A 14262-nucleotide genomic window follows, 5' to 3' on the forward strand; every position below is an offset into this window, starting at 1 on the left:
AAGGCCTAAGAAGTATTCCTACTACAGTAGAATCTAGTTTTACAATTTTTCTTTTATTATCTTTCACTTGTCCATTCAAAGTATTCGACGCCAAAGATGTGCTTGGTTTTTGAGATGTTGTCATGATAACCACTTGGGGTGTGTTTAGTTCAAGTGTGTTTAGTTCTTTGGGCATAAAGTTTTTAAAGTATACGGACGCACATTTGAAGTATTAAACGTAGACTAATAACAAAACAAATTACAGAATCCGCCTGTAAACCGTGAGATGAATTTATTAAGCCTAATTAATCCGTCATTAGCAAATGTTTAATGTAGCACCACATTGTTAAATCATGGTGCAATTAGGCTTAAAAGATTCGTCTCGCAATTTACACGCAATCTGTGTAATTAGTTATTTTTTTATATTTAATACTCCATACATGTGTCCAAATATTCGATGTGATAGGGTGTAAAATTTTGCCAGGGGATCTAAACAGGCCCTAGGACTCTATGAGGGGTCACATCCCCTTGTAGGTTGAGTTTTTTTTATGAACGGATGGAGTATATATCATCTGCCTCTTCTCTCCTAAAATAATTTTATTTTATATCCATCTTGTACATACCAATAAAAAATAAAAAGACTAAATTGTTATGGAAGATTACTCACTTGATGTAATGGTTGTATTAAATTTATTTAGTACTAGGGTAATTAGACTAGTGGAATATCAGGGCCTGCTTGGAATAATTTTAATCGCCTGAAATTGTTGCATATTGCTAATCCTTGAAATTGTAAGTTTAGTTCATTTTTGCTGTAGTTTTTCTAATGTATATGGATCTACTTTATTTTTAACCAAGTTTCAATATTTGTATCTTTAGTTTTTACAAATGTTTATCAAGTATAATTTATTTTATGTCATTGTTCGACCTTTAATTAAGAAAGAATTTAAGGTTAGTTCAAGCATAGTTTAAGTGCCTAACATATGTCTAGTCTAGGTTAGTGCAATTCATTTTTCAACCCTTTTATGTAAGAAAAAATGGATAGTATTTAAGTAGAAAATGAAGGGAGTGTAAGGGTGGTTATGTTTTCATTCGAGGAAAGAGAAAACTCATTAAAATTTGATATAATTCCAATAACATAAAGCCTAGAGTCCATAATAAACAAATGGTAGAGATGAACTAACTCGGTCACTCCAAATTACCCTTGAAATGTTCAATATGGAACTAGTGAATTGTGATCCATCCAATCATCTCTATATCTTTTTCTATAGGCACATGTGCATCTCCTATTGGCATTAGATTACATTGAGGGGCTATGAGGGAGAAGACCAATAGGAGATAGGCATGTGGCGATTAGGATTAGGTCCCACAATGGGTAGGGACTCTGTTCGGCTTCGATAATGGTTTTGTAGGGCCCTAGTGCACAAAGAAAATTCGCTCATTCAATGAAATTGATGAGGCATGTTAAAAAGGATGGCTAGATAATTTGTGGAGGCGAACTCCTATTGATATTCCCCATGGATTTTTGCTAGCATCTTCATGTTACTTGCATTGAGGTATTGATAATGATTAGGCATGTAGTACAACTGCCCTTAATAAGCCACCCCCTCCTCCAAGGCTGGCCCATGGGTGACATGAAACAATTTTTTACATCAAAAGTGCCTAAGTTTGGTCCACATGTCAACAACTATACACAAATAAAATATGCTCTCTATGCATTTTATCTTACCCATCGTATTCTCCTCTCGTGGTTCTATTACCACTTAGCTACCCAACTCTATCATCATACCATCTCATCCACGTACTCATACGGGCTACCACTTCCCTCTTCTCCATCTTACGTCCCAACAAACTACAAGAGCCGATATCATCTAGCAGTGGATTCGATTTCGACAGCTCTAATCTATTGAAATACAAAGCACTAGCATGTACGTTGACATGATTTTAGCTGTATTTGTCGAAACACAAAAGTATATAGTACAAGCTGTATTCTTCCTCTATCTAGATCCAATGGTCATGATTGTCATCATTAAATCGTTCTCCTTTGCCCTTGAGGTCATCTTACAATCTTAATATATTACTCCATCGCACTTGAGGTATCGTGGCAATAGTCCTTACAAAATGTGATAGGAGAAGACAATAATAGAAATACACCTGCCTAGGTCATATAAACTCACGCTTGGGGATTGACTTGGCTTAGGTTTCTAGGCTGTCCGCTTAGAATTTTTTCTCCTTATCCTTCCTTTGTCGCTATTCCAAAAAAAAGTTTGGATGATATTACATTTATAGATGGATGAAGTGGGTACCATTTTGTCTTAAGGTCCAAACATTTTCCATGTCTCACATCGACTTGGATTTAGCAAACACACAGGCCATGAAAAAATAATGCACATGCTGACTAACTTATCTGAACTATAATGGTACCAGATACTTTTGACATCAACAATGGTTGAATTTATTATTTTTTGTTAGTATGAAATCAAAGGTGGCAAATAAAGGAACAGTGGGTTGTGCTCTCCCTCCCCCTCTCCAACCTAAAGGCATGGATATAAATGAGTAGAGTTGGGATGTTATACTTCTTTTGGTTCTCACAAAAGTTGGATCTTGTAGGCGCGTGGTGTGGTTTGTAGTTTTTTTTTCCTAGTCATGGACTCCTATAGCTATGATTTTGTTTTTTTTTTTTTGCTATATCAATATGAAATCTCGCACCGTCTTGTACAGTTCAGTTTGAAAAAAAAAATAAAGGAATAGAGAACTAACATGCATGGCTTTGGTGGTGACCAATGTGGCCATGGTGCTGCATGAACTTGGAAGCATATGCATTACAGTTTTTAGAAAGTTGGTAGAAATCACTGGTAAGCAGCTCTTTTACTATACTTCATGCTCATTTTGGAATACCTTGCAGAAGTCACAAAACTTGTGCACCAAGAAGTAGTAGCTAGTATCAGTAATTTGTATTTGAGGTGATCAATGCTGCACATATCTATCTTTAGCTATGACTTTGACAAAACGTGCTCCACCAAACATATGTTGTCTGCCTAAAAATAAACTACTAGAATTTATAGGACTATTTCCGATTAAAATTTGTAACTTGAGCAATTTGAGGGAAATAGGCCAGCCTACGCATTGTTTGTATAACAATATTGTTAGTGTTTGCTGCTTATAATCGCATAAAAGGCTATTTTTCTCATTATCTAAAATTGATCGTTTTCTCGTCGAACCGCCTAATGTAATCAATGTGTTGAAACTGAGCAAAAGTGAAATCAGTATCTAAGAAAAGGGCATGATGGGCATCTATCTCAATCGGACAAAGGCGGAGGCCGAGGAGGGAAAGAAGAAAGGTTGTATCTCCACATTCACTAAACCAAATATGGAACTCATGTTTGTAATTCCATACGAGATGAAAGTCTCATGCACAGTTTTGCATGAGAGAAAGAAGCGAAGAATCCTCTTTTCGACAGGAGCCATGCTTTCACTAAAAACACGAATATTTCTATAACCGTTACATTACCAACATATTAGAGCTAGTTAACAAAAGAAGCAGGTGCGACTACGAACTAAACCCACATCTAACTCGGTTAAACTTATGTAACTCAAAACTCATAGTAGTGCGCAAAAGCATAACCATGAGCCACTAGCTAAGGGCGTGTTTAGTTCACGCCAAAATTAGAAGCTTGATTGAAATTGGAACGATGTGACGGAAAAGTTGAAAGTTTATGTATGTAGGAAAGTTTTGATGTGATTGAAAAGTTAGAAGTATGAAGAAAAAGTTTGCAACTAAACAAGAGCTAAAAGACACACCATATGGTCAAATACATCGCTCTCAGAACGTAATTTTATCATGGTCAAATACACCGTTTTCAGTAATTTAATCTCTGCTATAGTTAGCAACATAATTTATTACGGCCCAACAAGAAGAAAAAGGAAAAAGGAGAGAGAAAGAAGCAACGTTTGCATCTTTTTCTTAGTTTGAGCTGTCGGTAGTACAAAATCCAAGGCCAGCGATCAATCTTAAACACAAACATAAAAAAAATGGTGTACTCGCCTTAATTAAACTTATTTTGAAATCAACTTGCAAACCCCATCCAATGAAAACGAATTGACAAGGCTTAGTTTAGATTAACCAGTAGGAGTACTACCCCAAAAGTACTTAAGTATATGGGTCAAGACTAGAGAAAATCACAACCAATCGGAGCAAACAAGAAATTGAAAAGGACCTTCCCTGCTTACTGTCAGATGGACTACTTTGAGAAAAAAAGGGGGCAAAATAACTATATCAATAAATTAACCTCTGTCAAAACAGGCAACAATTAAAATTAAGAGCAGCTTAGACCATTCTTTCTAATTTTCTAGTTATAAGATGCACATTCTACTTCAGTTTTCGTTAGCGCGTTTTTCAAACTGCTAAACGATATGTTCCGTGCGAAAACTTTCTATATAAGTAGCTTAAAGATATCAAATAAATCCATTATTCAATTTTGTAATAATCAAAAACTCAATTAATCATACGCTAATGACTTTATATTCCCTTACTCAATCTTCATCTATCTTAAATTGGGCCATGTCTCTTTTTTTAATTAAGATGCAGATTTTACTTCGGTTTTCATTAGCACGATTTTTAAATCGCTAAATGGTGTGTTTCATACGGAGGATCTACTTTTGAAAATTTTTAATGATTTAAACTCAATTATTTATATATTAATAGCTCTCTCATTCTGCGTGCCCTTACTTAATCCTCATCCTCATTACTTACAAACACTGCATAACGGAGTAATAGTATTATTATTAATGTTATGTTAATCCTGATCCTAATCCCTAATCCAAAGAGAACCATCTAAATACCCGGCGCAAGCAACCCCCTCTGCTCTGTCGTAACCAAAAATTTCCCTCTCCCCTGCGAACTCCCACCACCCAAATTTAACTCCCCCAACCTCCCGCCCGTCGCGCCAGCTGACCCGTCACTGACAGGGTGGGCCCCACGCCCCGGCGCGGTGGGTCCCACGCGTCAGCGACCGTGGGTAGGGTGGGCGCGGGTGCGCCCCCCCCCCACCCGGTCCCGTGCTCCGCGGTGGCGGTCACCGGGTGCGGGGGGTGGGCCGCGTATATAGGCGGGCCGCCGCGCCGCGCGCTGCTGGCTAGGTGTAGGAGCTTCAGCTTTGGCCCACATCGCCCCCCTCTCGCCCTCTTCCTTCGCTTTCGTCTCACCGCCCCCACCGCCTCGCCTGGGGGAGGGGAGGGGAGGGGAGCCCTTCGCCGGAGCGGCCAGGTTCCGGCGAGCATCTAGAGGAGGAGGAGGGGGAGGGCGGGGAATGGGGAGCGGCGGCCGGAAGAGGGGGCACGTCGTCGCTGCTGCTGCTGCTGTTGTTGTTGCGTCCCTCTAGGGTTAGGTAGGGGCGTTGCTGGAGTAGCTTTCTCCCACCCCCAATTTTTTTTGTTCGTTCTCTTTCGCTCTCGAGGTCTCTCTCTCTCTCTCTCTCTCCCCACCTCCGCCCCGCCGCGTCGGGGGGTTGGTCCTCCTTGCCGGCGGCGTTCGTCGTCGTCGTCGTCGCATTGAGGGGGGAGAGGTGATCCGGCCGTAGTCCATTCCAGCTCGGGGAAGGGGGGGGGCATGGGGGCAGCTGGTCCGCGTGGTGGTGCCGCCGCTCTCGAATTCGTGCGGGGATTTTGGTTTTGAAGAGGGAGGTGACCCGCACGCGCCGATCTGGTGAGGCCTTGCTCGTTTTGTGCTGTTTTTTGTGCCTAGCTTTGGTCGGAGGTGTTTGAATTGTTGGGGAATTTTGAGCTTTTGCTGTGATCTGAGCTTCAAATTTCGGTGGGGGTTAACTTGGCCTGGGCACCTCGGAATTTCTGTTTAATTTTTGGTGGGGTTTCTTTGATCACAAGATACTTGCTTGCTTGGAGCTTTGGGAGCCCGAGGCGCATTAAATTCCACATCTTCTGCGCTGTTTTATCGGGAAATTAAACATTTCGTGCTCAAGTCTGTGGGGGGGTTTTTCCCTCGGATTTGTCAAATCTGGCGGCTCTTGTTCGAAAATTTTCATCTTGGGAGCTTACGAACGCAAAATTCTTCACATTTCTTTTGCTTCCTGGCTTGGAAGCTGTGGAATCCAAATTTTTATGTGCTGAATTGACATGGTTAGCCATGTTTTTTTTCCACAGAACCACATGATTTTAGCAAAATTTCGCCATTTCTACTTTGATCCGGTGGAATCTAGTTGCCAGATGTGTCGACTGGTACCTTGTCTAACTAGCTCCATGGCTATGCGCTTGCAGGATGCCATCTCAGGTCATGGATCAGAGGCATCACATGTCCCAGTACAGCCACCCCACCTTGGCTGCATCCTCCTTCTCGGAGGAGCTTCGTCTCCCCACAGAGGTACTCCATAATTGCGATAATTTTGGTCCAAATCTTCCTTCTGGAAGTCTTTTCTATGTGATGGCTAATGGTGATCTGTCTGGAAATTTTATTTGTTTAGCCTTTCCTGGTGACCTGGTTATGATTCATATCTACAAATCTTTACCAATTATTCTCACCATGTTTATATATTCATTATGATGAATATCTATAATTTGTACTAATTTTTCTCTCACCATGTTCATCTCTTCTTCTATCTTTGCAGAGGCAAGTTGGATTTTGGAAGCAGGAGTCATTACCTCATCACATGGGTTAGTGCTGAGTTTGATTTAACTTATACTGGGTTTTGTTCTACATTTGTCTATTAGTATGCCTTGCGGTTGCAGCTTTAAATTTTCACGCTGTTGGGGGCATGTACTTAGTCGTTTCTTTATGCATGGATAGCAAAACTTTGGGGACATCTATTGGCTCTTTTTTCTGCATGAATTACAAACCATCTATAGGAGGGCTTTCTTTGAAAGGTTTACCTGGCCTTGACAGCCATCTAGCCTGCCTAAATTGAGTTAACACTAGGTGCTGGCCTTGCCACCTGATTAGTGCCTTGGTGAACATTGGTTTTAAGTATTTTCCCCTCTATTTATGTTAGATTAATTTGCAATAAATAAATAAATAAATAAATAAACATGCATGTTCTTCTTATATATGCAATTGGTTGTTGTGTTTTTTCTTGTTATGGTTACTTTCTTTGTTCTATTGTACTACTCTTTGAGTCTTTGATAATGTGATGGTTCATAAATATGTGGGTTTCCCATGATATTTTCTCATAACTAGGTGGGTTTCCAATATTGACAGGAAGCAAGTCTGTTGCATCTTCACCAATTGAAAAACCTCAACCTATTGGGACAAGGATGGCTGGTCGACTAGAACTTCTACAACCATATAAACTAAGAGACCAGGGAGCTGCATTTAGCCTTGAGCACAAGCTATTCGGTCAAGAGAGGCATGCTAACTTGCCACCATCTCCTTGGAGACCTGATCAAGAAACTGGCCGCCAAACTGATTCATCTTTGAAGTCGGCAGCTTTATTTTCTGATGGGAGGATTAATCCGAATGGTGCCTATAACGAGAATGGGCTTTTCTCAAGCTCTGTATCAGATATTTTTGACAAGAAATGTGAGTGGTTTTTCTTTATCATTTGCATTTGCTTCATCAAAATGCTTGATTCTATGAAACACAGACTCGAGAAATTTCCATTCCATTGATAGTAAATGTGCTGAAATATACCATCACATGACATATGTATTGGCAACTACAACGCTTCCTTACGATCTTACATTCTATACTTAATGCTTCTCATGAATGAATAGAAATGTACAAAAGTAAAACAAAAAATACAACTGAAATGAAAGGGTAGTAAAATGAAATGACTTTCATTCCCTTCCCCTTTTTCCATAAGAATCTTGCCTCCTTTATCTCCTGTTTCTTTCTAGTGGCTAAAAGAATCAATCCACTTTAGTTTGGTATCGTAGTCCGTCTGTTATTCTTGTACATTCTTTTGCCAAAAAAAAGTCTGCACTCTGGTTCAACCTTTATTCTATTGTAATATGTTATCTCCAATTTCCAATCATTGACCACTGTCTGATTTTATTTGTAACCTGTGCAGTGAGATTAACATCCAAGAATGGTCTTGTCGGTCAGTCAATTGAAAAGGTTGACCTAAACCATGTTGATGATGAGCCCTTTGAGTTGACCGAGGAAATTGAGGCCCAAATAATTGGAAATCTTCTTCCTGATGATGATGACCTGTTATCAGGTGTTGTTGATGAAGTTGGGTATCCAACCAACGCTAACAACCGGGATGATGCTGATGATGATATATTCTACACTGGAGGCGGGATGGAACTCGAAACTGATGAAAATAAAAAACTGCAAGAATTTAATGGCAGTGCTAATGATGGAATTGGTTTGTTAAATGGTGTGTTGAATGGTGAACATCTATACCGGGAACAGCCTTCGAGAACTCTTTTTGTTCGAAACATTAATAGTAATGTTGAGGACTCTGAATTGAAGCTCCTATTTGAGGTTAGTTACTTATTTCTTCTTCTTTGAATCACTCTTCTGTTACAACAGATTTGACATCTGAGAAGCCATCTGTTCTTCTATGCAGCATTTCGGAGATATCCGTGCCCTTTATACTGCCTGTAAACATCGTGGTTTTGTGATGATATCTTACTATGATATAAGGTCAGCGCTGAATGCCAAGATGGAGCTTCAAAACAAGGCACTGAGGCGTAGGAAACTTGACATACATTATTCCATTCCGAAGGTAACCATCAAATCATCAATTGCCACTTAACTGAAAATGCTTATCTGCATTTTCTGTTGCCTGTTCTTGTGCTTAGAATGTTATTATTCTAGATATTCACTAAAATTGAGCACATTTGCTTTTCTTTCCCCACAGGACAATCCTTCGGAGAAAGATATTAACCAGGGAACTATTGTACTTTTTAACGTTGACCTATCTTTAACAAATGATGATCTACATAAGATCTTTGGTGACTATGGTGAAATAAAGGAGGTACGATATTTCATTTGCTGACTACTATTATAGCTAGAAAGTATGACTCACTAGTTCTATTTGCAGATTCGTGACACTCCACAGAAGGGTCATCACAAAATAATAGAATTTTATGATGTCAGAGCAGCTGAAGCTGCACTTCGTGCATTAAACAGGAATGATATTGCAGGCAAGAAAATCAAATTGGAGACCAGCCGTCTGGGTGCTGCTAGGCGGTAAGTCATTTGGGTCTTGTCAACAGTGATAATACTCTGTTTGCTGTTTTCTTTTTAGTTCTTACTACTACTTTCTTCATCACTTTTATAACATACATATTCACCATTTTAACATTTTTGACATACTAGCTGAATGCCCATACATTGCAATGGGAATTAATTATTAGAGAACCACACTGCACACTCTAAAGCCTCAAAAATTAATATAAAACTATCCTCAATGTAAATCTTAGGGTCATATTTTTTGTCGTCATTTTCACCTCCAATTTGTTTTCCCTGTTAGACGGCTTGAGGTTAGGAAAGGGACAAAAGTCCACCTACCTCACTGTTTGGGGGACTCACATAGCAGTGGTGGTGGGTGGTGGGTGGTGGCAGTGGTAGAGTATAGAGTATATATTTTGAATGCATAGTGTATCTTCTTTTATGTTTGAGTTTCTTATCCACATAATGTTCATGCTGAGCTGTGCAGGAATAGTTTAGTTGAATGCAGCATATTGAATAAACGAAAAAAATGTCAAACATGTTGGTAGAATGGCATTTCTCTGAGTATTTTAATTGTAGCTATTGCTTTGACTGATTTCAATGCTCTCTATCACAGCTTGTCGCAGCATATGTCTTCAGAATTGTGTCAGGAAGAGTTTGGTGTATGCAAACTGGGGAGTCCAAGCACAAGTAGCCCTCCAATTGCTTCGTTTGGTATGCTGTTTTCCTTTTTCATCTCAATGTATGTTTTGCTGATAGGTGCATTTTCTGACACGGATGGTTATATTGCAAGGTTCTACTAATTTGGCAACAATAACTTCAACTGGTCATGAAAATGGAAGTATCCAGGGTATGCATTCTGGACTTCAGACATCAATAAGCCAGTTCAGAGAAACATCTTTTCCAGGCCTATCTTCTACCATACCACAAAGTTTGTCCACTCCAATTGGAATTTCATCCGGTGCAACTCATAGTAACCAGGCTGCCCTTGGTGAGATCAGCCAATCTCTAGGTCGGATGAATGGGCATATGAACTATAGTTTTCAGGGCATGAGTGCTCTTCATCCTCATTCTCTGCCTGAAGTCCACAATGGAGTGAACAATGGTGTCCCTTACAACTTAAACAGCATGGCACAAGTTGTCAATGGAACCAACTCGAGGACAGCTGAAGCTGTGGACAACAGACATCTCCATAAAGTGGGTTCCGGCAACCTCAATGGACATTCATTTGATCGTGCGGAAGGAGGTAATTTGTATATCCTAATCTCCTTTGTTTGAAAAATCTGTTATGTTAAGAGGAACTGAACTATCCTAGGATATGTTGGTTCCATCATGGGTCATGCCATGATTTTGGTGGGATGAATTCCTCGTTTTCTATAATTACATGCTTTTGTGGGATGAGGTGGTGATCGACCAAACACATTTCGTTTCTCAAACCAATGAAAGTTGTGTAATGTTTGGATGAAAGAAATTACATCTGGATCAATCTACAAGCCTTATATGTTATCTAATCATTCCTTGAATGTGTATTTTTTTTTTCACTTGCAGCTCTTGGATTTTCAAGAAGTGGAAGTTCTTCTGTCCGTGGTCACCAGTTAATGTGGAATAATTCAAGTAACTTCCATCATCACCCAAATTCTCCTGTTCTATGGCCAAGCCCTGGATCATTTGTAAACAATGTTCCATCTCGCTCCCCTGCACAAATGCATGGAGTTCCAAGAGCACCATCGTCGCACATGATTGACAATGTGCTTCCCATGCACCATCTCCATGTAGGATCGGCACCAGCGATCAACCCATCACTTTGGGATAGGCGGCATGGCTATGCAGGGGAATTGACAGAAGCACCAAATTTCCATCCTGGTAGTGTGGGAAGCATGGGATTTCCTGGTAGTCCTCAGCTTCACTCGATGGAGCTTAATAACATATACCCTCAAACTGGAGGGAATTGCATGGACCCAACTGTGTCTCCTGCACAGATTGGTGGTCCATCTCCTCAGCAGAGAGGTTCGATGTTCCATGGAAGGAATCCTATGGTTCCCCTTCCATCCTTTGATTCACCTGGTGAACGGATGAGGAGCCGAAGAAATGATTCAAATGGTAATCAGTCTGATAATAAAAAGCAATATGAGCTTGATGTTGACCGCATTGTTCGTGGTGATGACTCCCGGACTACGCTGATGATAAAGAATATCCCAAACAAGTATGTGTAACAACTGTTAATTTAGGTTCATTTTTTTTTCTTGCCTTTGCCTTCTTTTCTGTCATTTTCATGTATTTCTAATTGACTTGGGATTCCAGGTACACCTCAAAGATGCTTCTAGCTGCTATTGATGAAAATCATAAAGGGACTTATGATTTTATTTACCTACCAATTGACTTCAAGGTGATCTAGATTTATTTAGTATGCAACTAATACATCATATTTGTTCAGATAGTCTTGCCTAATCGAATTACTGAATGGGATGTGTCCTACTTTTCAGAACAAGTGCAATGTAGGCTATGCTTTCATCAATATGACCAATCCTCAGCATATCATTCCATTTTATCAGGTGAGAGATACTATCTATAGGGCCTGCCCAGCTGAGCTGGCTGCAACTGCATCACAGCCAGCTGCTGCCCGAAGCAGCAATGCCAGTGGCTTGCTCCTGCAGCCAGCTCAGCCAAGAGAAACCATTATCAAGTGCTAGTCGCATGAAGGCAATAGCTTACGTTCTGCATGCGGCTTGTCAACTTTGGACATTGTACATTATCCAATTTGAAATAAATCAATATTGTGCCCTCATCCCTTTTTTGCAGACGTTCAATGGCAAGAAGTGGGAAAAGTTTAACAGTGAGAAAGTGGCATCACTTGCTTATGCTAGAATCCAAGGGAAATCAGCTCTTATTGCTCACTTCCAGAACTCCAGTTTGATGAATGAGGACAAGCGCTGCCGCCCCATACTATTCCATTCGGATGGTCCTAATGCAGGAGATCAGGTATGATCTTTCTCTCTCTCTCTCTCTCTCTCTCTCTCTCTCTCTCTCGTTGATAAATGGAGTTAAAGCAGCAGATGACACTTGGACACAGTTTGCTGTTTTATGGCAAGTTCTTTTTTGTTAGCAGGCCTTTTCTGCTGTATTTGAATGTATTTTATCACAAATAGACCTATATTTTGTGGTTGTTTCTGTTCTGCAGTTCCAAATTTCATGCCACATTGTGGGTTCCTTCTCACTCTCTTTTTTCTTTTGCATGCCATGTCATGGTCTCTTTCCTATATATTACAGTTGCAAGCACCATTCCTTCTCATTTCTTTGGGAACTAGAAGATAATAGTATCTGTTACTTATTATTCTCTCCTAATGGCACTGAGTTTGCTCCATAATCACTAGTCATTCTTGTTTGGTCTTTCAGAACCTTTTATGTTAGCTCTGAAAGGTTTATTGTTCCATGCAGATTGCTATTCCTTTAACTATATGATTAACACCTTTTGTCCTTTTGTTGTCCATTAGGAACCATTCCCTATGGGTACAAACATCCGAGCCAGGTCAGGGAGATCGCGAGCTTCCTCTGGCGAAGAAAGCCACCAGGACATCTCAATCACCTCGGTTAATTGTGACACTTCTACCAATGGAGTTGATACTACAGGGCCTGCCAAGGACTGAGTAACACAACTGCTCTGGATCACTAACCCCCAAATCCCAAATCATAACTTTTGCGACGCGGTTTCCATTTCCCAGTTTTCCGCCCTTTTTCCCCCAACTTTGGTTTTTTTGGTATGACCCCCAATCTGTATTTATTAACTTCCATGAATGCGGGTTACCGAAGACTTGGCTAGATTGCTGCAACATTTTGTCCCTGATGGAAACATGGATAGAGAGACAGAGAGGGTGCTTCCAGTTTCCCCTGAACCTACCATTATCATATTAACCTGAAGGCCGAGAAAGGTGAAAGGCGCAGCGAGAGCTTCCAGATTTTGGTCACTTTTTAAGAATGTATTAACCCCATGTTGTATAGCAGTTTCCAGTAACTGTGCTGAGGGGAGAGAGAGAAAGAGAGGAGAGCAAGGAGACAATTTACATGAGTTTTTAGTGGTGGTGTGGAGAGGAAGTCTTTCCCTGCATTTTCTTTTGGAACCTTTTCTGGCGTCTTCATCTATGTTCCATTTTGAGTTGAGGTCTCCTCTTTTAAGTTGTGTGCAGAGGAGTTCCGATTTTGTCTTCAGGGAACTTTGACCGTATCTATCGACCTTCATATGTAAATCAACATCTCTATATAGTTTGTGTGCCCTCTGTTGTATGCCTGCGGCCCCTTGCACCAAACGAATTGTCTCTCTAACTCGTGAGATTGCTGTCCTCGTTTGGTCGTATTACATCTGAATCTAAGCATTTGATGTTACGCAAATACATGCCAATGGCTGCATTGCGACATGTAGCAGACGGCCAATGTTCAAACAAAAATCTTAACTTATGAAGTATACTAGTACCTCCATCCTAAAATATAACAATTTGGGACTGATGTGTATATCCTAGTCCAATGAATCTGGCCCTTGTCTAAATTCATTGGACTGGATATGTCTCATCCACTTTCAAATAGCTATATTTTGGGACGACACTTTCAAATAACTATATTTTGGAACGGAGGGAGTAAATAATTATAAATACTAGTACTATCAATTTGGCACATGGTGTCAAGTCCACTTGGTGCATGGTCATCTAGGCTTCCCTTTGGTGCCTCTCTTAAGAACCTTCTAAGCGTTTAACACAAATTAAAATCGAAGTAAGAATCTGACACGAATTGAATTCGAAATTTGCTCTCACAATGAGACAAAAACAAAAGAATTTGGCGAATACAGCAGTAACGCCGTGGACGAAGACAATAATAATAGTCTCGGACTCGGGAGTTGTTCAGTCAGTGTCCGTCACTGGGGGCCCGTGGGCCGAGCCCGAAGAGGAGGTGAAGGGTCCAGCAGTGGAGGCCCAGCTGCTGGAACGTGGCGTCGCCCCGGCGAATCTCCTCCGACGCCGCGCCGGCGAACCGCACCAGCCGGAACGCCCGCCTCCCGCCGCCGGCCGCCGAAACCGAGTGGCGGTGGCAGTATCGGAAGAGCGCCTCCACCGGCCGTGCCGCGCCGAACTCCTTCTGCACCACCCGCCCGTCGGGGAACCTGACGCGCA

The 14262-nt window shown here is 40.9% G+C and overlaps 1 protein-coding gene across 2 annotated transcripts; it reads left to right on the forward strand.

Moving 5' to 3' along the window:
* Positions 1–5108: 5108 nt before the first annotated feature.
* On the forward strand, positions 5109–13407 carry LOC9271988 (protein MEI2-like 4). 2 transcript variants are annotated; one of them, NM_001404914.1, is made up of 15 exons: positions 5109–5680; positions 6250–6352; positions 6597–6642; positions 7184–7504; positions 7995–8413; positions 8499–8657; positions 8793–8909; positions 8976–9124; positions 9723–9820; positions 9900–10352; positions 10655–11309; positions 11408–11492; positions 11590–11658; positions 11906–12085; positions 12598–13407. In NM_001404914.1, the coding sequence occupies exons 2-15, from the start codon at positions 6251–6253 to the stop codon at positions 12748–12750; spliced, it is 3006 nt and encodes a 1001-aa protein (NP_001391843.1). In that variant the 5' UTR covers positions 5109–5680; position 6250; the 3' UTR covers positions 12751–13407. The 2 variants fall into 2 exon arrangements, with proteins under 2 accessions (NP_001391843.1, XP_066163164.1); XM_066307067.1 differs by having other exon boundaries at positions 5114–5363; positions 12598–13384.
* Positions 13408–14262: the final 855 nt, after the last annotated feature.

The sequence above is a fragment of the Oryza sativa genome, chromosome 2 (genome assembly GCF_034140825.1).
Source record: "Oryza sativa Japonica Group chromosome 2, ASM3414082v1".
Taxonomy (NCBI): domain Eukaryota; kingdom Viridiplantae; phylum Streptophyta; class Magnoliopsida; order Poales; family Poaceae; genus Oryza; species Oryza sativa.